This window comes from Fusarium odoratissimum, assembly GCF_000260195.1.
Source record: "Fusarium odoratissimum NRRL 54006 unplaced genomic scaffold supercont1.99, whole genome shotgun sequence".
NCBI classification, from domain to species: Eukaryota; Fungi; Ascomycota; class Sordariomycetes; order Hypocreales; family Nectriaceae; genus Fusarium; species Fusarium odoratissimum.
In genome coordinates, this window is record NW_022158760.1 from 1 (window position 1) to 23,773 (window position 23,773).

At 42.1% G+C, this 23,773-nt stretch overlaps 6 protein-coding genes across 6 annotated transcripts; 4 read left to right on the forward strand and 2 right to left on the reverse strand.

Moving 5' to 3' along the window:
• Positions 1 to 7,648: 7,648 nt before the first annotated feature.
• On the forward strand, positions 7,649 to 7,902 carry FOIG_16620 (uncharacterized protein; the record flags this gene model as incomplete). Its single annotated transcript, XM_031218084.1, has 2 exons — positions 7,649 to 7,791; positions 7,842 to 7,902. 2 exons carry the CDS (start codon positions 7,649 to 7,651, stop codon positions 7,900 to 7,902), a joined length of 204 nt encoding a protein of 67 aa, XP_031052197.1.
• Positions 7,903 to 10,859: 2,957 nt separating this feature from the next.
• FOIG_16621 (uncharacterized protein) lies at positions 10,860 to 12,073 on the forward strand. Its single transcript, XM_031218085.1, has 2 exons — positions 10,860 to 11,534; positions 11,639 to 12,073. The coding sequence occupies exons 1-2, from the start codon at positions 11,143 to 11,145 to the stop codon at positions 12,051 to 12,053; spliced, it is 807 nt and encodes a 268-aa protein (XP_031052198.1). The 5' UTR covers positions 10,860 to 11,142; the 3' UTR covers positions 12,054 to 12,073.
• Positions 12,074 to 15,149: 3,076 nt separating this feature from the next.
• On the forward strand, positions 15,150 to 15,529 carry FOIG_16622 (uncharacterized protein; the record flags this gene model as incomplete). The annotated part of the gene is made up of 2 exons (XM_031218086.1): positions 15,150 to 15,197; positions 15,245 to 15,529. The coding sequence occupies 2 exons, from the start codon at positions 15,150 to 15,152 to the stop codon at positions 15,527 to 15,529; spliced, it is 333 nt and encodes a 110-aa protein (XP_031052199.1).
• A 3,903-nt stretch (positions 15,530 to 19,432) lies between these two features.
• Positions 19,433 to 21,069, forward strand: FOIG_16623 (uncharacterized protein; the record flags this gene model as incomplete). The annotated part of the gene is made up of 3 exons (XM_031218087.1): positions 19,433 to 19,501; positions 19,553 to 19,973; positions 20,030 to 21,069. The coding sequence occupies 3 exons, from the start codon at positions 19,433 to 19,435 to the stop codon at positions 21,067 to 21,069; spliced, it is 1,530 nt and encodes a 509-aa protein (XP_031052200.1).
• A 318-nt stretch (positions 21,070 to 21,387) lies between these two features.
• Positions 21,388 to 22,476, reverse strand: FOIG_16624 (uncharacterized protein; the record flags this gene model as incomplete). Its single annotated transcript, XM_031218088.1, has 2 exons — positions 21,388 to 22,301; positions 22,422 to 22,476. 2 exons carry the CDS (start codon positions 22,474 to 22,476, stop codon positions 21,388 to 21,390), a joined length of 969 nt encoding a protein of 322 aa, XP_031052201.1.
• Positions 22,477 to 22,494: 18 nt separating this feature from the next.
• FOIG_16625 (cyclohexanone monooxygenase) lies at positions 22,495 to 22,929 on the reverse strand (the record flags this gene model as incomplete). Its single annotated transcript, XM_031218089.1, has 1 exon — positions 22,495 to 22,929. One exon carries the CDS (start codon positions 22,927 to 22,929, stop codon positions 22,495 to 22,497), a length of 435 nt encoding a protein of 144 aa, XP_031052202.1.
• Positions 22,930 to 23,773: the final 844 nt, after the last annotated feature.

A 23,773-nucleotide genomic window follows, 5' to 3' on the forward strand; every position in this document is an offset into this window, starting at 1 on the left:
ATCTAGCTCTGATTGGCCCGTAACCGTTGAGGGGTTGATGCCTTGCATGAGTTTTTGTGGGGTACACGTGACGTAACCGCTAGGGTCGTAACACTAATACTAAATAAGATATAAAGGGATAATAGTTAATTAGGAGCTATATATAAATAAAGTAAATTTCAGTGAATTTAATAATATAATTATTATTACTTAATAATAACTCTTTATAATTAAAGTGCCTTTTTTTATTTTATAGTATTTATAATAATTAAAAGTTAATAAAGTTAAAGTATATAAAATTATTAATCCTTATAAATTAATTATTCTAATTAGAATACTTATACTTATAACTAGCTACTTATGCCTAAGAAGGATAATATATATATTATTAAATTAAGAGAAAAAAGCTAAATTAATTAATATATATCTTAATACCTTAATCTATTAGATTTTAATATTATTAGTAAGTAAGAAGATAATATAAGGTTAAATATAAAGAATTAAATTATATATATATAAGTAAATAAATTAAGTAAAGGAATTATATATTTCTCTTTAAGCAGATTATAACCTTAATAAAGTAAATAATATTAATATAATAAGAGATTTAAACTAATATATATGCTACTAAATATATATAAGAAAGTAATCTTAAATATCCTTAATTCCCCCTACTATCTGCCTATTTAAGTCTATATAATATGCCCCTATAAATTAATTAAATTAATATATATGCTATTTTACTAGGCCACTTACAAAGTCAGTATATATATAATTATTTTAACTGCAGGCATAGGTTATATTATAGCAGGGATTAGAGGCCCTGCTTAATAGGCTATATCTTACTATTATAGTATTTAAGCTATCTAAAAAGGCATAGTATTAGGGACTAGTTAAGCTAACTGTTAATTAACTATATTATAAAGCTAGCTAGTATACCAGTTTCCCTTAATACTATATCCCTGGTTTTATATTACTATAGTTATTAAAGCCTTAGTAGGAATAAAGCTCGTATTATATACTATATAAAGCTATATTAGTATTAAGAGACTTATATTTATATTAACTTCTAGGAGAGTATTCTAGGCTATCTAACTATTAGTATTAAATATATTATATACTAGCTATTATACTCTTAGATTCTCTTAGTTATAAAGAATAAGTTAAAGGATATATTAAAAAAAGCCTACTGCCTTATATATTACTTATCTAGTCCCTAAGTAATTAAGAAGGTTATTTATAGTAATAGCAGGCTATAGGATAAACTAATTATTTTAATTTAAAGGGATTAAGCAGGGGATAATTTAAGTATTATCCTTAAAGATCTTAAAGTTATTATTCTTATTATTATTTAAAGCTATTATTAAAGAGATAGAGATATTATAAGCTAGAAGATTTATTAGATTACTTAATATCTTAAAGGAAGATATTATATTAAGGAGAGATAATAAGAAATTTATCTCTTAATTTATATATATATCTACTAATTAACTTATAGTTATATTAAATACTTATTATATAGATTAAGAGTAATAAAAGAATTATTTCTATAGTATAACTAAAGGTATAATAATAGATATCCTATATATTATATCTCCTTTTATTAATTTAAGTTAAGAAGAAGAAGATATATATTATTAAGTTAATTATATTATAGTTATAATATAGAGAGCTTTTATATATTAGTATTAGTTATATCTATAATATAATAAGGCTCTCTTTATATTCTTAATATTATAAGTAGATAATTATTCTTATATAATCCTATTAGTTAAAAGGTTATATTACTTTTATATTATTTATAGTAGATAGAGGCTAGGCAGCAGATTAATAATATAGAATATAAAGTAATAAGCAGTTATAAAGATAAAAAATACTACTAAATAGCTATTTTAATTATAAATGGTGTTATTATTAAATAGCAGTTATATATTTAATCTAAAGTTAGATATTTAGCCTTATCTATATAACTGGTTATATAAAAAACATGTAATACTAAATGCATAGCCGGTTGTGTAGGTATGAGTCCCTATAAAGCAATAGCATTCTATCTTAGATTAAATTCGGAATATACGAAGTATATATTAGTTACTTATGTCTTAAAATTCGCCATTTGGTACGAAAAGGATTCCTCACTCCCAGCTTTTCTTTTCTTTTCTTTTTCTTCTCTCTAGCATCAATACTTAATTTGGCAACTTCATCCCCTTTATGCAAGGGAAGGAATAATACAGAAGATAAGTAATAGCTTTAAATGCATCCGAAGTAACTTCTGAGAATTTTAACTCTTCTGCGCACTGGTCTTTGCCTTTTGTATCTGTTCGACTAGCTAATAATTCTCGCTTATGGATAGAAATTGGCAGTGCTATAGCGCTTTGGAGAAGTATAAAGCTCCACGCGAGGATTTTAAAGTTCATGGCGAGAGTTGGGTTAATGGCGTACACGAACTTGACTGCTATTGTATAACCACAGGAGTGGCTTTTCGAAGTAAGCAGATAATAAGGCAGGCTTAAGACACGAACCAGCATAGGCCCCGTCGTTTATATAATCCGCGCAATTTTTTTAATAGAAGCTGTAGTCTAGGGCTGAACAATAATACAGAGAAAATTCAGACCGGCCAAAAATGACTTTGGAGTCTTTTACTTCCATTGCCTATCAGTGGATCTTCTCGTCGAGTTGTGGGCCCGTTTGGGGCTCTTATGTACGTCAGGAATCGGCCCGTGGCAATTCAGGGACCTTTCCCATCCAGGTGTACTACTACTATCCTACGGCCATTTTTGCATCCAGTCTTGGTTTTGTTTACTAAGAGAATCGGGATAGTCTCCTTCTTTCTTTCTATTCGATTCAATGATCACCTTTTCTATTGTTCATGATCGTATTTTCTGCGATACCGTGTTGCCCTTCCGATTACTCAACTCTCATTCAGATAAAAGTATTCTATAGCACAGTATTCAAGTGTTTTTAAACTGGACAAACGACCATTATGGCTAAAAGAGATGATAACTATGAAAATAACGGCATATAAGTGAAACGTCTGTCAACAGCTTCTCTAAAATCATGTAACCTAGACAGCTATATTCATACTGATCTGATTTAGATACTTAGTAGATTCTATCCAGGATTACTTCATTAATAAAGACGTAAGGGCTATATTAAATTTTGATTGTTTACTTTCTACCTTGTTCGTCGCGTTTAGCGGCCACCTAAACCTTTGGTTATTCACCTTCTGCTCCTCGTATTTCAGGGACAACCTAGGTTATATAAATACTTTCGCTTAGGCCATCATCGCCTCTACCATTCTAGGCTGGCATAACACTGATAGATACCAGGGCTGCATTTATTTCCAAGTGAAATAGTAAGGCCATGAGAGCAGCAAAGAGTGGACGTAGGAGCCCCAGACGAATCTCGAGTCAGTTGCCTGTTTCGTGCCCCTACGCCCTGCCTAGCTGACCCTTGAAATTCGGAGACAAAATTGAAGACGACATATTGGTGAAAGAATATTTCGAAAGCCTCTCTAAGCGACAGAAGAGAGTCCGAAGGTCTGTGAAGAAGCAACCAAGTCCATTGGTCGCTACGCGTGGCATTGGATATGGCAGGAGGAATGAATGGCATCGAACTGTCCCCTCAGGCCGCACAGCAAAGTTGGCGTGGGAACCTCCACGAGGTAGTTGGGAACACAAACCTTTCCATATCGACGGTTACAAGGGAGATAGCGCAGAAACCCTAATGATCTACATTACCTGGCTTGGAGGTCATAAGACCAGGCATAAAGTGGATATGCTCTGCAAAAAGTGCCCCCAGAAGGTAACAATATCTTGATTTCATTCATCACCTGCCTTACGTGATACTGACAATCTCCTTATCTTAGATACTCCGTTACTTAGATCAGTATGTGTCAATGTCATAATGACACCTTTCGAGCACCACAACGGGAGCGCGATTCGCTTCATGGCGGTGCGAAGAAGTGAAGGATATGCCAACGTATGCAGTTCAGAAACACCCATTTGTACCGGAAGCCTTGAGGGTATGGCTTTGTAATACCGACAGACCAAGAGGGTGACTGCGAATGTCCGCAGGGTTGAGGAACGATAAACAAATCAACTACATAGTAGTTATCTACTCTAATCTCGCCGCCAAGAGACATGCGGGTCTATCTTGTACTTCTGAAGTATCCCAGACCCCATTGGATAGATGGTTGGGTAGGGATGAGATTAATTGAATATACTGTTGAGTATAGTAGTGGCCGCCTGACACCTCTTATCTCGTACCTGTTTCCATCTAGAGAAGCCAGAAATGGAGCTCCTGAGAGCCGATGATATTGATCAGTCAAACACTAAGAGACTCAGCTCTGGTTATGGCTATAAATATGGCTGGTTCGCTTGGGAAGTTGACTGCATCGTCTCGCCCTTTCCATCGTGGAACAGCTAGTGATCAGAATGCTTCTGGAACCCCTTAACTTCGGAGGTCATAGCTCAAAGAGCGAGGAATCAAATTTTGATTATTGTCACAATCTGCCTAACTATTGCAGTCCATTGAGCCATAGGTAGCTTGGTACTCCCTGCCAAACAATTTATCTACTTTCGGAAGCCCAGGAGCCCGAATCCACTTCTAGCAAGTATGAGCTAGTATTGAACGACGCACCGATATGCGACTTATTTGGTCTAAATATTAGTATGCAGGAGAAAATAGAGGAAATAAGCAGGGAGCTAGACATTCTAAAGGCTACTGTTCTTTGGATGCAGGGCGTATAGGACACACAGAATAGGGTCATAAGCAGGCTATTGGTATCGCAAAGATGAAATACCAGGGTTGGTGGATCATATAAGGCCAGGAGTTGAGAACAAGCGACCAGGAGTCTGATTACAGATATAATGAATCGTGAACTTTCAAGCTTGTCGCCTGATCAGATCTAGCTGCGCTGCCGGTCGCGGCCAAAAAGTGGCCTCCAAATTTGACGGTCATGGTTCATTATTAGACTCTAAAGGACCTCATAGAATGTGTAGTATATTGTAATATAACAACGACCGCTATATTCGTACTTCGGTGTGTGGAATCCTACAATACAATTACACTCATCTCCCATGGCATCTTATGAATTAAATAAGAAGACGACTTATGCCACAGCCATTTTGCCGAATTATAAGACGCCATATAGAAGAAATCCATAGGCACGCCTTTGTGTATACGCAAATTGTGATCGGTCCACCAGTCTCAAGATGCAGCGACTCGATCCACATAAAGGAACCGTCGATATGAGTCAAGAAGCAAGCGAGGATGGGCTGCTCTTACGAAGATGTAGGGATAGGCTTGCAACACATATTGGTTAGTGCATAACCATCAAGAACATAACTTGCTTGCCTGACAATAGTAGAAAGCAGAACTGGTGTCAAGGTAGAACCTGCTGAGGTTCGTTTAACGATAAAGCAGAGTTATGCTTATACTTGGATATATACGACGGAAGTAGCCTATTTAATTTCCAAGGATCTCGAGAACCACGAAGCCGAAGTATACTAAAAGCTTTGTATAGAAGTGGGAAGAAGTTTCTATGCCGTGTTATTTACCAAGAGCAACTTGGCAGGCAGTCAACTGCGCTCAGGAAGCCTACCACTATTCTGCGTACTAATATTTAATGTAGATGGAATAGAGTCTGGCGAAGTAACTAAGCGCGTAGCTCTACTAAGCCACCAGCTCTCTATGATGGAGACGAGTGTAGCCTACGACGCGATCACCTGGGTGCAGTTATAAGAAAATATCGCCACCCTGGAATACGAAAACGAACATCTTGCGCAGGGGGGCAGACAGCAGCGGGAGGACGCCGTATATTACTGGGATTTCTTTTATAGGCTCTTAGAATCCACAGATCAGCTAAACTTGACAATCGGGGATATTCACCAGGATTACATTAGAATAGTTAATGTTAGTATATTTCCGAAAGATGATATTTCATCGCGCTAGTTAAGGAGATCTTTATCTTAGGTGTGCCACATATACTGTTTTACAATATAGTATAAAATAAGAGGGTATAAGGAGTTTCGCATTACCAGTCTAATAATTTAGGAGATTTTATTATAGATATGGTGATTATAGATAAATAAATAAATCCAGTTTTCTTGAATGCGGCTATGATTAAAGATGTCGATGTTAATATATTTAAACTATATTCAGAATCATAAGTTCATCGAATTCTAAGTCTAATAGAATTAAGATAGAGGGTAATATTTATAGTAAAGAATAAATTTCTTTGATGCTAGATATAAAAGTAAATTAATGCAGAGATACTAATAGTATGTTATCTAAGAATGCAGGGGCTTTTGGCGGATTATTAAAGCGAGGTGTAATGTCTCCTGTTGGATTTCAGAGCATACTTACTGTAGTATAAGTACTATAAGAAAGGAAAGAGAAAGAGAAGGAAATCAATATGCAGCATAAAAGTTTACATATATAAGGTCGCCAGCCATATAACCTCCGGTTTATATATATCATCTATATCTTACGCATTTATAATAATAGCATTCAAAAAACAAGCCTCATTCTGGGCTTTTGCAATAAGGACAGATCTATTCTATCAGATAACTGTTGGCCCGTAGGACCCACGAATACTAATCCCCTAAACCTAGGTCATAGGAACCTCTAATGTCCCTGGATGATACTAGACCGGCTAATATATTGCTTGACGAAGGTATATATGGAATGTATAGGTTAGTGCCGTTCTAATTATTGGCATTTTGGCAATATTGCACGTAGCCATATAATTTGTATGTGATCGTATTCATGGCTGGAAAAGCAAAGACACATGCATGCGTTTTATTGGAAGAGCCTTAAGTAAATTTATGCAGTCACAGGCGGCGGAGAGGTCTTATTATATATGCATGCTCAGCGACAACCAGGACCTTATCTGGCCGAATGCTAATACCCATAGCTTTCGTTGATTGAAGAGCGAGTTATCACTTCTAGACCTTTTATAAACAATATGGCATAGCACTGACTGTGGGACAGGTGTGCCAGACGATGGCGACGTCAAGATATGCCTTTTTTTATATGAACTATGCTTCCCGAGTATGCTTTATCTTTCATACCGCATATATGTTATAACCGCCATATAAGACCAATTTTATTCTACTTTTGGAGTGGATGAACCATTGACTTAATAATAGTCATTGAAACCTAGAACGGATAATAATGGACGAACTGTGGTAATTCTCGAGTACTTGCCATTTCAGTAGAGATAATAAATAATCTGGTAATATTCTTTTACCTTTAATATAATCGATCTCAATTCAACGTGGTGCTGTGAAATTCAAGTCGATTAAGTCATGCAGGATACAGTAGTGTATACACATATGCTGAGCTATCTTCTATATTCTTCATTAATCGCAATATATCCTACCTTCATTATCAAAATACATTAAAATACTCCAACATAAGTCCAACGAGAATATCCAGCTTTGTATCTTCGGAACCTAACAAGCCCCTCGATTTGATAATAACGAGAGAACTAGGCCCTTCATCAACACTTATGCTTGCAAGGTTATTGCATCATTTTAACTACATCTCGCTATTTACAGCCAACCTGGGCATAATATCGCTTATGTTTACGGCGCTTGCCGTGGCGGGAACTGATGGCCTGACCGAAGAATCTTCCGCCGTGGTGGCCATTCTGATAAGCGCCACAATGGCCGCCATTGTCGCCATACTACTTCGGTTCACGCTGAACCGATCGAGACCTTATTTTCAGAGGCTCGATCTCATCACAGCCTCGACACCTCTGTTCCTGGTCGATCTCGAGGACGACGAGATCTTGGTTGGCCTTCTCGTGTGGTACACCAGTAGCTTTACGGCAAGATTTGCTACGTACCTAGTCATAGAACTCTTGTTGGTCATGACTTTGGTGGTGCTAATAGCGATATGTTTCTGGAGGAAGATTAGGATCTTGATTCGTCTCGGTCATTATAAAAGTCTTGAGGCAGATAATGCCGTCGGCCAGCAAATTCAGAGATAGCACATAAAAAACACGGCAAAAGGCATGTGCATGACTGAATAACACTTAAGCGAAGAAACGGAGGGAGCGGTTTGATCAAGTTTAATTTCAACGTCGTCTCGTAGGAGTACAAACTATTATTGGGAGATGTCCGGGAACTGCAAGTCAAGGCCTATGCCCCTTGTCAAAGCAGGATACCGCTCATTCTAAACAGCCCCAAATTGGCTACAAGCGGACAAGAATAAAAGTAAGCCTCCGATAAATAACTACCCTATAGCTCACTACCTCTTGATTTCCACGACAGAGTGAAAGCCCACCAGGGGATCAAAGGCCATGTTATCAATCAAGTAAATATTATATGATCCTTTGTAGCCCTATTACTATGCTGTAGCGTGCGAACTGATACTGTGGAGTGGTTGCGTTGCAAACAGGGCTTCGCGACTGGCTTTCGCGTATAAAACCGGAAACGCGGAGTTCAGCAATGATTCTGATCTTTTTACTTAGACAACTCCTAACGCTAAGTTACGAAATGGGCCATAGTAGTCGCCTCGCCTCGAGTTGAAGTTCAAGTTGTAGATGATGACACTTGCCAAAGCTGTTTACAGCCTGCTCAGGCTGTATCAGGCATAACTTCGGCACATGAGACAGACACGGCTTTAGCATCCATGCTATTGGGCTTCAACACTATTGTATGAGATCGAGTAGCGAAAGGGAATACGTGAATGACGGCAGACCGGCTCAGGATATAGGGTGAGCTAAGGTTGGTAGTGACGAAGCATAACGATGCATATACTTAACGGCTGGGCTGAATATGGGCCAAGCCCGTACCCTGTCCCGGCTACATTGCGTTCCTTTCCCCATCATGTTTGGCTCTTAATACAGTCGCTGTAGATGACTGAGAGCCCTTAAGAATAACTGTGCAGCCATGCAGCTCATAGAGCCTCTCAGTCATCTGTGTTTTGTGGAAACCTTCTTTTGCTATCTTCATACTATACTCGACATACAATTATACTTCTAGGCCATAATAGCCAACTACCTATCCAACACAAAGGCGCTGGCGAACATACAGCTCGTGACAAGATACTGCCAGACGAAATCAGAGCAACCATTATTTGATATGTGATAAGCTGGCCACCGGGGATCGGTTTTACGACAACATACACAGAATCTGTCCTTCAACCAAAGCAACTTGCATCCACGCAGAATTCAGCGCCCTCCGATATTGGCCTGGCCCGTGAATGCAAACATCTAATACTTGAATAAGTATAGACAAAACCATTTAGGGTTTGATTCAGAGTCCGAAGGTAGTAAGACTTTAAATGAGCAGTAAGTCTTGAAGCCAAACAGAAGCATCTCCCTTTTCCTAGCAGGCTTGGTGATACATCAGTGCGACTTACTAGAACCAATCGACGAGATTTTAAATTTGCATATTAAAGGACGCATAACTCTGACCCAAAGAAAGATCTGAAGTCCGATATATTGCCAACATATCTTATTTTCCAAACTGAATAACTAAGAAGGGCGGGGGCCAATAAGTTTATGCTCTCAGTGGCCGCTTCGGAAGGAGTAAACAATCATGTTTCATACATTCTAAGTGATTATGATATTGCCGCATCACAAAATTTGTTTTAGTCTTGGCTGTATATGCAAGTTCTTCCTCGGTTTGTTCGTAATCTGCCGATTCCAGGTCAACTATCATGATTTTATCCTTTCCGTCATCTGTGACAAGATGAAAGTTATCCAGTTTGGCATCCCCATGAGAGACACCTAAGTCATGTAAGGACTTGAAGGCGTGATATGTTAGGGGCCTCATATCTTGCTCATCCAGTACGGCGCCTTCAGGAGTTGCGACACAATAACCTCCAATGTCTGAGTATCAGAGCGCGAGTGTTGTTATACTGGGTAATGCCGAAGAGTTTGGGAATGGTGAGACCTTGAATGGGTTGCAGTTTATGGTACGCAATAAGTTCGTTGTCAAATTCTTCTTCCCAATTCAGTTTCTGGAATTTCAGGACAATTCTTTCTGGTAGAAACTACTCTGGGAATTTGCTTTCAATCCATGATCCAGTTACTGTAGATAGAACTTGAAACAAGAACTGGATAGCATATTGAACAAATATCTGCTCTATCCGCAGGAGGAGAACATTGGGGTGACAACGGTCTGCTGCTGAGCCAGTAGCTTGGATTGTTCGAGTGCCAAACCGAAATTGCTGGAGCCCAAATTTTATCAGCAGGTAGACAAAGGAGAAAGCGGGTAATATATCTTACGACGTTCGTTGCAAGAGGGGCTTTTCCGGTGACGATGTCAATCCGTGGAGTGCCTGATGCCTCATTCGTGTCTGAGTTTTCCATTGTGCAGTTAAGATTCAGCTTTGAAAGGTAATTTGCTTAGCGACGAAACTTTAGGGGATGATTAAAGAACTGGCGAAGCGCGACGCGGCGAACAGCGGCGGGAAAAAATTGGATAAGCCAAGCTTAGTCATCGGCTCTTCCAATCCCGCTTACAAAGCAGACAACAACGAGCTAAAACAACATTGTCCCAATACTTCATACATTTGAAGAACAATGTAACTAAAACGAGAAAGTTTTATTCCATTCAACCTATTTTTCTTTCTAATTTTAGTCTCTTTGATGCCAATACCTCACGAGAGGTACGTAAGCCAAAGAGTCGTAAATCAAAACATACAAGGGTCTTACTAGTCACATGCGCACTCCAATTGGCTGAGGTCAGCCTTCTCAATGTCTGTTGGTTGGCCATCTGTTTCATAGAGTACCAACATCGTGGGGCTGGACTACTGAGGCGCTTAGCAATGCGTGCCTATTGGTCCTCGTACTAAATCTCAGCTTGAAGCATATGATTTTAACCGCTGGAGGCTACAAGGCTGTTGGCTGAACCATCATCAACGGCGCCTGCCTTCAAGGATTCTTATGATTTATCGTCTCATGAATTCAACCATATTAGATATATCAACCACCAACTCAGACTTATTTTCTCAAACATTGGACTTATCCTGCTTAGTAAATCTAGCCTATCACTTTACCTATTATGTCTACCAGCGAAGACCTTATCTTGAAGCACCCGAACAATGTCATCAGCAATCCTGGATACAAGACCGGCTCTGATAAGCCCTGGGCTCGTACATTCAAGCCTATAAAGAAAGTCACCTCGCACACTATTGTTGGCAGAGATGACCAGTATCACTCAAACTTTGAAACTGGCTTCATGGAACTGCAGAATGATGACAGATTGCGGTTTAACCAACAAGCCGCCACCAAATAATCGCCATTGGAGACTCGAAACCGAGGCAGATTGCGAAAACTGGTTTAATACCGAGGTGGTAAATGTAGTCCTGTCTGCATGGCACTCCTATCCGTCCCTCACACAGTCGTCTCACATCAAACCCATTTCAGAAAACAGTATAGGGGAGAATATCGACTCTGTATTTTCTATCAAAGTGGGCCAACAAAGAAAGACCGTGGCGATTGGTGAGATTAAACGTAATCTCCTTATCCAAGATGAATGGCAAAATGGAACCATCGCATCACCAGATCAAAGGAAGCTCTCACAAGAGCTAAGAGGGTGAGTATTAGATTCTTGAAGGTTGTGGATCCTGTCTTTGACATGGATTTTTCCGTCTTGACCCCGAAGAGGATAGATGATATCAAGCTGACCAAACATGTTAGATATGCGGCGAAATACGTGTGCCCTCAAGTCTTTTGCTTCGACGGTGCCGTTCTGGTTCTGCTGCAATTCAGGGCCTTCAGAGCCGAAGATATTAATGATGAGAAATGTCCGATAGACTGTTGGACTCTCCCAATTGATGGAAGCTCCTGCAGCCTCCGGTATGGACTTTACCGGCTCTTGGCTCAAGGTTGGAGACGATGCCAAGCAGAGCTAGCAGCTCCTTTCAGTATAGGAGGCCTGCAACCTTATTGCAGAGAATATTTTAACGGTCAGCCTATTTGGAAAGTCAATGGTCAGAAGCAGAGGTCTCATCCAAACGGCTATCAAAGGGGTGTTGACCAGCAAACTGGAGCTTTGATATGGTCTCACCAAGTTTATCCAGTGGAGTGGGAAACAGGGCCATTTTGGGAGTAAGAGGTGGGAGCGTAAACCGTATAACATAACAAAGAGCTAAGTTGGTGATTGGTGATGGGGGCATATTGCATCTGTCGCCAAGTAGGACGCTTACTTGGTCTGTCCAAGATTAAATCAATATAGTGTGAGGGGAAGGCGTCTCTTATGGTCAAGGTAGCTAAATTGAGCCTATCATAAGATCATAAGATGGATCATAACCAATGCCATTGTGTTGAATCTCACAACAACTCGTTTTAGCTCAAGTCAGTTAGGAGCCCCACATTGTTACTATGCTCCTACCTCGAAGTATTCATTGAAGTCCATATTGCATCTTTGTATCGAAGATGTTGCCTACCGTATTGCCCAACACGACACTCAGACATTTTAGCCAACACAACTCTCTCCTGTAAGAATCTTTTCTTGGCACCCGCTGTTAGCGCGCTGCTACGGTCTGCTCTGTCTGGGAACGGAGCCCCTTTTCGCGTCGCCTTAAATCGTGTCACCCTTGTCAAGTCCATTGGAAACCACTTTCCCTGCTATGTGACGAATCACAAGAAATCTGGCATATGCACGCGTCTTGGTCGAATACCTTGTTACAACGTCGCAGAGTAAAGCGATCAACCTCAAACACAGTTACGGCACGTTGGATACTTATTTCTGGGTTATTCTGCGTTGTTTCGAATGTAAGAAGGACTCTAGCTTAAGTTGAAGGCTGTGACATACTGGATGGTTGAGAAGTATCTGATTAGATCGTAATGATGTAAGATGAGGATTTTGGGAGTACTCGCTCATAAAACCAGGCCAGTATATCAGTAGCCACTATCAGGATAAGGTTTTGCTCGTCTCGTGCCGTTTTAGTATTTATGTTGCTAAAAGAAACATAATGAAAGTAGCTAGGTATGATTGTTAAAATAGTACCCGCTAACTCACTCATTCCTCATTCCATGTCTCGAGGCTTAACCCCCGCCTTTTTCAACATTGACACCATCTCATCGACTATGTCAAACTCGTCAATCACGTCATCGGATTCGTCGTTATTCACCACAGTATAGGCTTCCCATTCTGTTGCCATCGCTACTTGGCAGATGTATACCTCAAACCCCAGGTGTTGGAGATCAAAATCTTTTAAGGTCAGCTTACGCTCCGGTGAGGGGCCCGCCATTTTATCCCACCCTTCAGACCCTGACTCCAAGCTTCGCCTGATCCAAGCAGTAAAATATTTGCGAATAAACTTCCTAGGCTTGTATAGCGTACCATCAAGACCATTCCAAACAACTGCATGAAGCTTGGGGTTCCTCAGCAGCTTTTCGATAAAGGTCGAGGTTGTCGAGTCTTTCTTGACCAAAAAGCTAAGGCATAGTATTCCGCGACCCTGGTACTCGTGATAGTCGTCTTCGCACTCGTATATGGAATTTTTGCAAATTCTTTGTATCGATGTTGCCAAGCCACGCCAACTACCGTCAGGCTCGTATGTGAGCAGCTCATAGCGCAGTAGTTGGAAAAAACGCTTCTTTGCCCTTTTCGTGTTGACAGTCCTGCCTCAGGCCTTCCGATCCAAATGGTGAGTCGCACGGTTTTTTCGCCAAACTGTACTCAATGTACCTCTTGCTCTTAACCAGGAGATATCTCTAGGCACCCGATTTGTATATGTCTATGCAGTTATTTGTTGTCGTGGCAAGAGATATGGTATAATCATAGGTTGGGCTGCAAGACAAATGACTACACATATATGTCTCTTTGGCCTCAGGAGTAAACACAAAGGCTCGGGGGAAAGTCAAGAAAGGCCTAGGATAGAATTTACTCCTGTTTTAGCAGCAGTGAGGGATTGGCCCCAATGGCTTGTTTTAGATTAGTATGTAATGACCCAACATAGGCAAAGCTTACCGATATTTCTTATCTTTGCCCCAGTGCATAATCGTAGCCAAGATAAATCCTCAGAAGACCGAGCGCCGTGCTAGGCATAGGGCTAAGGAGACTTCCGGACTAAACGATGGAGTCTATCTTACTCCAGGTTGATTTACTAAGAGCTTAAAATACTGGAAACCCCTTAAGCCAATCCTCACCCATTAATGCACCACCCAAGGAAGAATGTCCGATAATGGCGTTTCAGAGATTGGCTAAGATAATGAGTATCGCGAATTCATCCAACCTATCCTATGTTCCCATATCTGACAGCTGATGCGCCGCCTATATCGACCGACGTCTGTTTTCGAATGTTTATTTAGCGCCAGTTTTGAGCGCTGGACAAGTGTAATAGTAATACCTAGAATGTGCGAAATATTGCCGAAACCTGTACTTACTAAAAGCCGGTGGAGGCTGACCTCGTAAGATTCATTATTAACCCACGAACCCATACCTGCGAAGAACCCATTCATGTAGACCAAGAGTCTGCCATCGTTCTAAAAGCATCGAGTTGTTAATATAATTTTTACTGAGAGAAATATTCTACTCTAAGATAATCCTCGACTAAGAGATTTGGCAACGCGACTACGATGTTATTCCCCCTGCATGGCCAGTGGACGTGGCATTGCACTATAAGAGGGCCAAATTGATATATCGATATAGCGGTGCATACAACTATCTTTCTCGGCGAACTAGGCTAAGATCATCGCATAGTAGATCTGATATTGCATAATATCGAGAAGTTAACCAAGAGGTTTTGGGATTTTTATTTCGATAATAAGCCTTAATAGACGATGGTTTCGCATAGTGTTATTGTCTAATAAGTCTATGAAGTGATTGCTGCTTGCAATATGACGGCTTTTATTATCGCAGTAATTCATATAAACCTCTGCATAGGAACGCTCAGCTATTTTGCCAAGGAGCGTCTAGACCTATAAGACTTACTCATAAAGTTACTAAATTTTAAAATCTGCGGGGAGTTCATGCTAACGGAGATTAGTCACGGCTTAGATGCTCGCAACCTGGAAACCACGGCAATGCTGCAGGTTAATGGCTCTTTCGAGTTACATACTCCTACCACAGCAGCATCAAAAGTAATGCCTCCTATAACACCATACTATGGAATACCACGGGTCGCGATTATTTTCGCCCGTCTGATGGTCCGAGGGAAGAGCCAAGGCGTGAAGCCTTTCATTGTGTTTCTCAGCGACGCAGATGCAATACGACCTGGAGTCTCGTCGCGAATATTACCAACGAGACCTGGTACCAAACCACTGGATCATGCAATTACGACATTTAATCGTGTTTAGTTGCCCTATAATGCCATGCTTGGTTCGCCCGCTAAGCCGGAGAGTGAGCGTGCTGAGTTTCTGTGCCATATTCGGCGTGTTGCTGTTAGAACGTTGTCGCTTTCCATCATGGGTATATCTGCTATCAGAGTCGGAACACATATAGCTGCTCTCTACAGCGAGCGAAGGACTATCACGGCGCCCGATGGGCATTCGGCTATGCCAATCATCGGCTTTAGCACTCAGCAGCGCCCTATCATCGAAGGATGGGTCCAGGGCAAGGTTTTAACCGCATTCGCCTATTAGGCTGTAAGCATGTGCCCGGACCCTGCCAATCCGATGCAACACGCGCTTAACACCATCTTTAAAGCCACAGTGATCAAAGCATCACGTGTCTTAGGGGAACTCGCGGAGAGGTGCGGATGGCGAGGGCTTTTCGCATTTAATTAGATCAGTGAACTAGACTTGACTTTTCAGGGGAACTCTATAGCCAAAGGCGATACGCTGGTACTATGTATTTATGCATACCTGAATTTTCTTGAAAATTGCCGTATTGGCCTAACAATGAATGAATGACTGACAAATTCTCTTCTCAGGTTTAGTCTCCGAGCTCCTTGGCGGCAAACTATAACTTCTAACCTGTCAGAACGCGTTAACGCCCTTAGCGCAGCAAGAGCACCGGTTGATGACCGAAATTCAATCAAGACTTACGGAGATTGGAGGATATGGAAAGCATCGGACCGAGGCTTTTAATCAGCACATTCTTCCATTTTGCCGACCGTTGGTTAAAACGATCGGTCACCGTATGGCTTACGAGGCCGCTCAATGTTCAGGGATCTCACCGGACGTCCTGGAACTGTACGAACGCCTATCTACCGGCAAGGCCTTGATCCATTTACCAGCCCAAGGCGTATCCAGAGTGAGATGCGAAGATCCCCTGGTAGACGAGCAGTACGAAACAATCATAGCTGTAGGAATACTCTGTAGTCTTGCTTCTTTAATTTAAACATTCGTGACCATAATAAGGGCATAAGTTCCTTGCCTCGAGGTATCATAAGGCGTTATTAGGTATCGGAATGGTCTAGACCGCCAAGACTTGGTCTGGTCTGAGGATTTCTCAAGACCATGGTCGGACCGGTCTTAATGGTCTGGACCGGTCTGGCTATAAATAGATCGGGGTGGCTGAATCTTAGATTAATGCCCCTCTTCGATATCACGAACCTCCGGATGAGTTTGTACAGGACCGTATCACCTACGTAAAACGCGCGACAATTACAAAGAAGGGATTTCGTCTAGGTTTATCACACATCTGGAAGTATGGCCTCTAATACATTCGAGGTAGCGATAAGAAAGAGGTATATTGCTATTATAAGTGCACAGCTAGAAAGAATAAGCAAGAATTGTTTATTACCAATGGCACTTCTAAGGTCAGAAATCACCTAGAACAGAAGCACCAGATTAATCCCCAGAGTAATATCAAGAAATATAGTTTAACACGGAAATCTATACTAGATTAGCAGAAGAGCATAGCTACTACTAATACCTTCTTCTAGAGAGACTTAATAGAGAAGTTCAAAGACCTTCTAATTCGTTAAATTATATACTATTATATTGCTTTCTTTTAAACTAGAAAATCAGTATTTCTAAGAACTACTCTTCTTTTTAAATCCGGCACTTCTCAACCACCTTCCAAAAGCAGCAAAAACTATCCGGAGTTAGATTATAGATACCTTTTAGTCGAAAAAGCAACAGCTCAGGGAGGACCTTAGGCAGACGAGGAGCAGAATCTCCATTTCCTTTAATCTCTAGACTTTGCTAAACCCTTATGCTATTATTAGGGTTATCGCCATATAGATCAACACTGCCGATAAGCGACCAACTACTATTTTAGGTATTTAATATATATACAGCGAATACACTAGCAAGAATATTAGGTTAGTGATTCTTAAATTATTAAGAGAATATAATATTGGCAAAGATCAGATCAGATACTTTATTCTGGATAAAGCCTTATTAAATAATGCCGCTATTAAGTTTATACTTAAGGAGCTCTGCCTATAGATGGACTTGAAATAACATTGCCATCGCCGACTTCGCTGCTTAGGCCACATTATCAACCTCTGCTGCCAGGCGTTTCTCATGGGTTAGAACTATAAGAAGTATCTAGCAAAGCTTGAAAAGCACTACCAACGCGGAGACTATAGAAAGGTGGAAGAGCTCTAGAGAAGATTTAGATATTTAGGTCGGCTTCACAACCTCATATAATACATTAGGCTTACTCTACAACGCCGTAAGGAGTTTGCTGCAATCATTATCAGCAGAGATCTCTCTAAATTCGATGGGCTCGAGCTTATCTAGAATAACTTAACACGCTGGAATTCATGGTTTCATTCAATTACACAGGCATTGAATATTCAGGAACGTTTAGAGATCTTCTTAGCTCGCCATGTACCTAGGAAAGGCTCTCAAGGGATTACAAACTTTAAACTTAATAGACAGCACTGGTTCAAGCTTGAAATAATTGAACTCGCTCTAAAAGACTTCTATGCTGCAACTTTGCTTTCTAAAGGTAAGAAGACATCACTTGCTAACTGGTTTTTAACTTTAGACTGCCTTCTTCGAGAGATAAGTAAGACAAAGGATTACTACCACGATATCCATTCTAGGGATAATAATAACTTTACATAGAAGTACCTTCAAAGCTGCGCAGATGCCGCGTGGTCAAAATGTGCCAAGTACTACAACAACCAGCAGCTAAATTAGCAGAATCGATTCCCTGAAGATACTGACCTTCCACCGGCATACTATGCGGCTCAAATCCTCGATCCATATCGCAAGTAGGCGTGGTTTAGGCAAGAGTGGGTTCTTCACGGCGACGAAGAGAAGAGGGGGTGGTTTGATAACGCATAATCAGCGGTGAAGCATCTCTGGGAGACAGAGTATAAGAGAAGACACTCTGTTAAGATGCTGCCACCACCGGCCAGGAAGGAGAGAGCTCCTGACCCAGCATTTAATCACCAGCGGGAACATAAGCGTATTCAAACAGACGCTCCGGTCTCCACAACAGATTTATATAAACAATATATTTCTACCGACAGGCTCCATAACGACGAGGCAAGTTACAATAACGCCATTACGTACTGGCTATCTCGTTATAACTCCCAGAGAGATCTCGCTCACTTCGCTCTGGATCTATTTGCGATCTCACCCATGTCAGATGAGTGCGAACGCCTTTTTAGTAGCGCAAAGCTTACTATAGTTGATCGCCGTGGTAGGCTGAAATCGGATATCATAGAAGCTTGTGAGTGTCTCCGGGCTTGGTATGGAAAGCCCCAGGTTGAGGATGACAGTGATAGCGAGGATAGTGAGAATGACAATGAATGGATTGATAGCTACTCGTAAAATACATTTCCTTTCTTCCTTCCACTACTTCAGCTGTCACGGGGCCAGAGGCTTTGCAGAAAGCATAGCGTGCATTGACGAAGAGGTCGTTCAGGGAGCAGAAAACGTTCTGCCCTTGAGCGACAATACCGTATTTATCTGAGTGTACACGTGACCTGTCACGTGGAGCCCTGACAGCCTCATTCTTGGCGGTCTTGTTGGTCTAACCGGTCTACCAGACCAGACCATTCCGATAACTGCTTGTTCCTATACCTATGCGTGTCTGCAGCTGTCTTGACGTCGGTAAACGAAGGTGTGTATCCACTAAATAAAATCACACGCCCCGCTACTAGAGAAGCACGTTTTTACCTTCGGGCCCTGCGGAGCCGGCGTGCGTGGAGTAAAAGCAACACTATGTATGATGAGGAGTCGTGCTTATCTAGGCGCTCGGAGATATCGCACGCTAAGCTACGCGGTTGTTTGTTGACCAAGGCAATTTCCTCACATTCATGAACTGTTCCCATCCATGCCGGTACTGAAAACGAGGGGAACTGTAATAAGTTCAAACTATCTCGGGATCCGCGGGCGCGCAACAAAGCGCCAAGACCTTTTATCCGGCTGGCACAGCATCCTGAACTGATCTAAGCAATTCCGACACCCGCCCCCAGCTTAATGTCAAGATGGCATTAAATACACTCATAGATACTGTAGCAATTTTTTTTTGAGTTTGCAGCATCCCCAATACTTCAGGTTCGACAATTAAGCTACAATACACAACATTACCGCCCAGCTCCAACGTTTACCTGCCAACATAATCACCCCGGCTCAATGTCCGACGCCCATAGCACAGATCTCCGACGGAGGGCTGAGCCGTCTCCAGCTCATTTTGAGGAAACGGTACGAGTCTTCAGATACATGCTGCTACTTGTGACTAACGGTAAATTCCAGGTCAAGCTTTTGCACGCCACTATACCAGAGCGTGTATGTATCCGCGACACTCCTGAGTACGAAGATGCTCGAAAGGGCTTCTGGGCCCTTGAACAGGCCCAGTGCAAGCCACACTGCATCATTCAGCCATGCAACAGTCAGGAGGTGTCAGACGTTATGCGAATCTTGAGAAACACTGGATGCCCGTTTGGAGTCAAAAGCGGCGGGCATGGCAGATTGGCAGGGGAGTCATCGGTGTCAAGTGGTGTACTCATCGACTTGAAACGACTTGACAAGGTTGAGCTATCCGCAGACAAGACTTCTTGCAAGGTTGGGCCAGGAAACAACTGGAAGAATGTTTACGGCCACTTGAACCCCAAGGGGCTGATAGTCGTGGGTGGAAGAGCTTCGACGGTCGGAGTTGGGGGGTTCTGCGTCTCAGGTAAGCCGCATTTTACCTACTTATCTATTCTTTTCTCGCCAACTTACATCTACCAGGAGGAATATCTTTCTTCTCTAATCGTCACGGGTGGGCATTGGACAATGTCCTCTCTTTCGAGGTCGTCCTTGCTGACGGAAGTATCGTGCAAGCCAGCCCAGAGAGCAACGCCGACCTGTATAAAGCACTTCGCGGTGGTGGCGCCAACTTTGGTATTGTCACAGAGTTCACATTAAGCGTGTATCCTTACCAGGACCTCTGGGGAGGCGGTATCGCCTACGAATGGCAACAAGCGGACGACGTCATTGACGCTTTCATTGCGTACGGCAATGACAATGTCGGCAACAGAGATTCCTCTGTTATCCTTGCCGCCCTCAACTACGAAGGCCAGTGGCTCTATCATACTGACATCGAGCACCTGAAGCCGACTGAGCCAGATAGAGATTCCGTCCTGGGCAAGTTCCTCCAGATCCCTTCACTTGGCATCACGGCGGGGCATGCAAGCCTATCGGAGCGCACCGATAGCATAGCCAGCCACACCCCTAAAGGACTCTGCAACGGCTATTATACATTCTGCACAAAAGTCGACAAACGTATCATAAAGTTCTTCTTTGAAACCTGGCGTGCAGAGACTGATCGCATCATTGGCGAGCACGGGATCGACGGAGCTCCTCTTGCGGATATAAATTTCGTTCCTCAAAACATCATCGACGCCATGAGCAGGAACGGCGGAAACGCTCTTGGCAGAGCAGGCAAAGAGCCTTTCCTGGTATACCTCTTGGAACGAAATTGGTCAAACCCAAACAACAGCCAGCACGTATGGAAGGCCATGCGAGCCACGGTAGTAAAGACACTGAGCAAGGCGAAAGAGCTGGGAAAAGAAGACGATTATGTCTATCTCAACTACGCAAACCCATTCCAAGATGTATTCGATGGGTACGGGAAAGAGTCGACAGCTTTTCTCACTGGCGTCAGTAGAAAATACGATCCTGATGGCCTCTTCCAATTTCAGAGAAAGGCAGGTTGGCACCTCAACGGACCGCTGAGGCCGATAGATAAAGAAGCACCGTGGCACGCAGCAGACAGTGTTATGTTGTGAGCGCAAGAGAGACTTTGCAACTTGTAGACGTTGTTGGCTGAAACTATATGTAACATAAGAGATATGGTATTTACTGTCGTTGTTTTATATGTGCGAGTGTGAAACCCCGACATACATAACTTGTATGAATGGCTCCAATAACCAAGTCATCCGGGCGTATTCTCGGCGCTCTGTTTCCTTTGGCACACAACAGACGTTTTGAGCGCTTCGGCTTGCATTGAAACCTTCTGATTAGGTCCTATCTCAGCTCTGAAGTTCGAAATGGCAAGATCATTTAACAAATGCATAGCGATCAGCCCCTGACGCCTACTCAGTAAGTTATTGGGGGCCAATGGCCGATGTACCGAAGACTCGAAAGGTTTTACTCATGGTGGGAGTCAAGATGTCGGGGTTGAGAGTTACATTCTGTTCTAAAATCAAATAGTTGCCACAATAGACAAGACTACCAGCCAACCAGCCAACAACCCGAACTTCGACGCCCTCCAAATCATCAGCGGCCGACCATCTCTCCAAGTACTGAACATAATCGTTTATTCCAGCAGCCCAAACTCCACCTTTTGCAAGCTTGATCTGATCCTCTGGGCTCTTCACATTCGTAAGCTCGCCCTCTCTTGTCATGTAGCTGGGGGTACAAATAGTTAAACCTCCAAGTGCGTACGCGCCATGGACAATCTTGAGAACCCAGTCTGCCTCGCCCTCCTCAGTAGGCTCCACAAGTACCTTCTTCTTCTCACCGGACGCATATCTCTTGGATGCTTCTGCAAGGATATACGCTACATGCTGCGCCGCAACATCCATGGTGTGGACAACATTGACCGTGCCGGCAGCTTGAGAAGTGCCAGGGAGAATGAGATTGGGAAAGTTTCTGGTGAAAACCCCGTGTAGAGTGCCAATACCTTGGTTCCACTTCTCGTCAAGGTCGAGCCCATCACGACCCTTGATTGTCACATTGGCACGATAAGCCGGGCTACCTGCTGTCCACGGCTCAAATCCAGTGCCGAGGATGAGTACGTTAACGTCAAATTCCTTGCCGCCTGCGACCAAGCCTGCGCTTGTGCATCGCTCAACTCCCTTACCGTTGGTGTCGATGAGCTCAATGTTCGAGTTGTTGAAGGCTTGCAAGTACTCGTCGTGAAAGCAGGGGCGCTTGCACCACCCAGGGTACCATGGCTTTAGATTCTCAGCAACCTCGGGGTCCCTGACTATGGCGGATATACGAGAGCGCACGGCTTCTTAACGGGGGAAGTCCAGGATAAGAAGAGACTGTATATAACTCTCCACCGTCTCTGCTGTAAGTTTGGCGGCCGCGGGACCAGCTACCAGACCAGAGAATGACGGGAATGATGTCTAACCATCACGGATGATATCCTCCTTTACTTCCACGTGATTCGAAAGTCGAGCAGACATGTTCTCACGGCGCTTATGCTACCATCCTTTCTCACGAGTATCCCTGCACCACTGCTTGGGGTCTATCGGGGTCTGTCCACGCTCAGCCACCACTGCAGGGGTTCTTTGGATCACATATAGCTTCTTGACCCATTTTGCAAGCTCCGGAACCACCTGAATACCAGTGGCTCCGGTGCCAAGAAAGGCTACATTTTTGTCTTTCAAATTGGATAGTCTGGGATCTTCAGGCGAGCCGCCGGTGTAGTTATAATCCCATCGGGCTGTGTGAAAGATATGGCCGCCAAATTCAAGTAGGCCAGGGGAATTAGGAACCTTTGGTCGTGAAAGGACGCCAGAGGCGAGGATATAGAAATCGCTACGTATTCTGAGAGTTTCCCCGGGGCCGTTCAGTGGCTTGCTGACAATGTTGTGTAGCCATTCAGAGGTCGATTCATCCCATGTCGAATCTTTCATTATCGATTACCACAGACCCCGACCCAGACTTGCCTATCCTGATATGCTATCCTGATATACTATCCTAATATTATCTCTGCTATCCTGCTATATCTAATATAATATATATTAGATATTAGATAAAACTAGGCTCCCTTACCCTAATATTATAATAGATATTAGGATAAGCTATATACTCTAATTAGTCAGATGCCACTTTATTACCTAATAACATCTGATTTTCCTATATTTATAATCTTCAAATCTCTTAAATATCACTTAAGTATATAAATATAATATACTATATTATTCTATGCCTCTACTACTTTTAATAATGGCTTTTTTATTATAATAACCTATAGATTTCGCCTTATAGCCCTAGATAACTATTAACCCTATAATTAATATAAAATTAGTATTATCTAAGGTCCTGAACTTTAATTATATATTTTATATAATATATCCTAAAAAGGGCTAGTTTAGACTATTAGGAAAGTATAAAATAAAGAAAGTAGTAGTTTATAAATAACTTCTCTATTCTTAGGATTAGGCCTAATTAAACCCTAAAGGAAATAATACTATATACTATACTAAATATAAACACCATAAGATTATTAACTTTTTAAATAATACTAACGTACACGATAAGCATGCCGATCAGACAAGCATGCCGATCAAAAATCCCTCAACCTTACATCTAACCATCTAATCAATTGATTCTCAACCAAATAATATGTCTCAATCTAATAAAGAGGCTCAAATCCTTCTTGCACTTCAGGCCTATCAGGCAGACCCAAAATTAAGTCTGCGACGAGCTGCAAAGGTCTATGATGTTAACTTCTCAACCCTCCATGCCCGACATAAT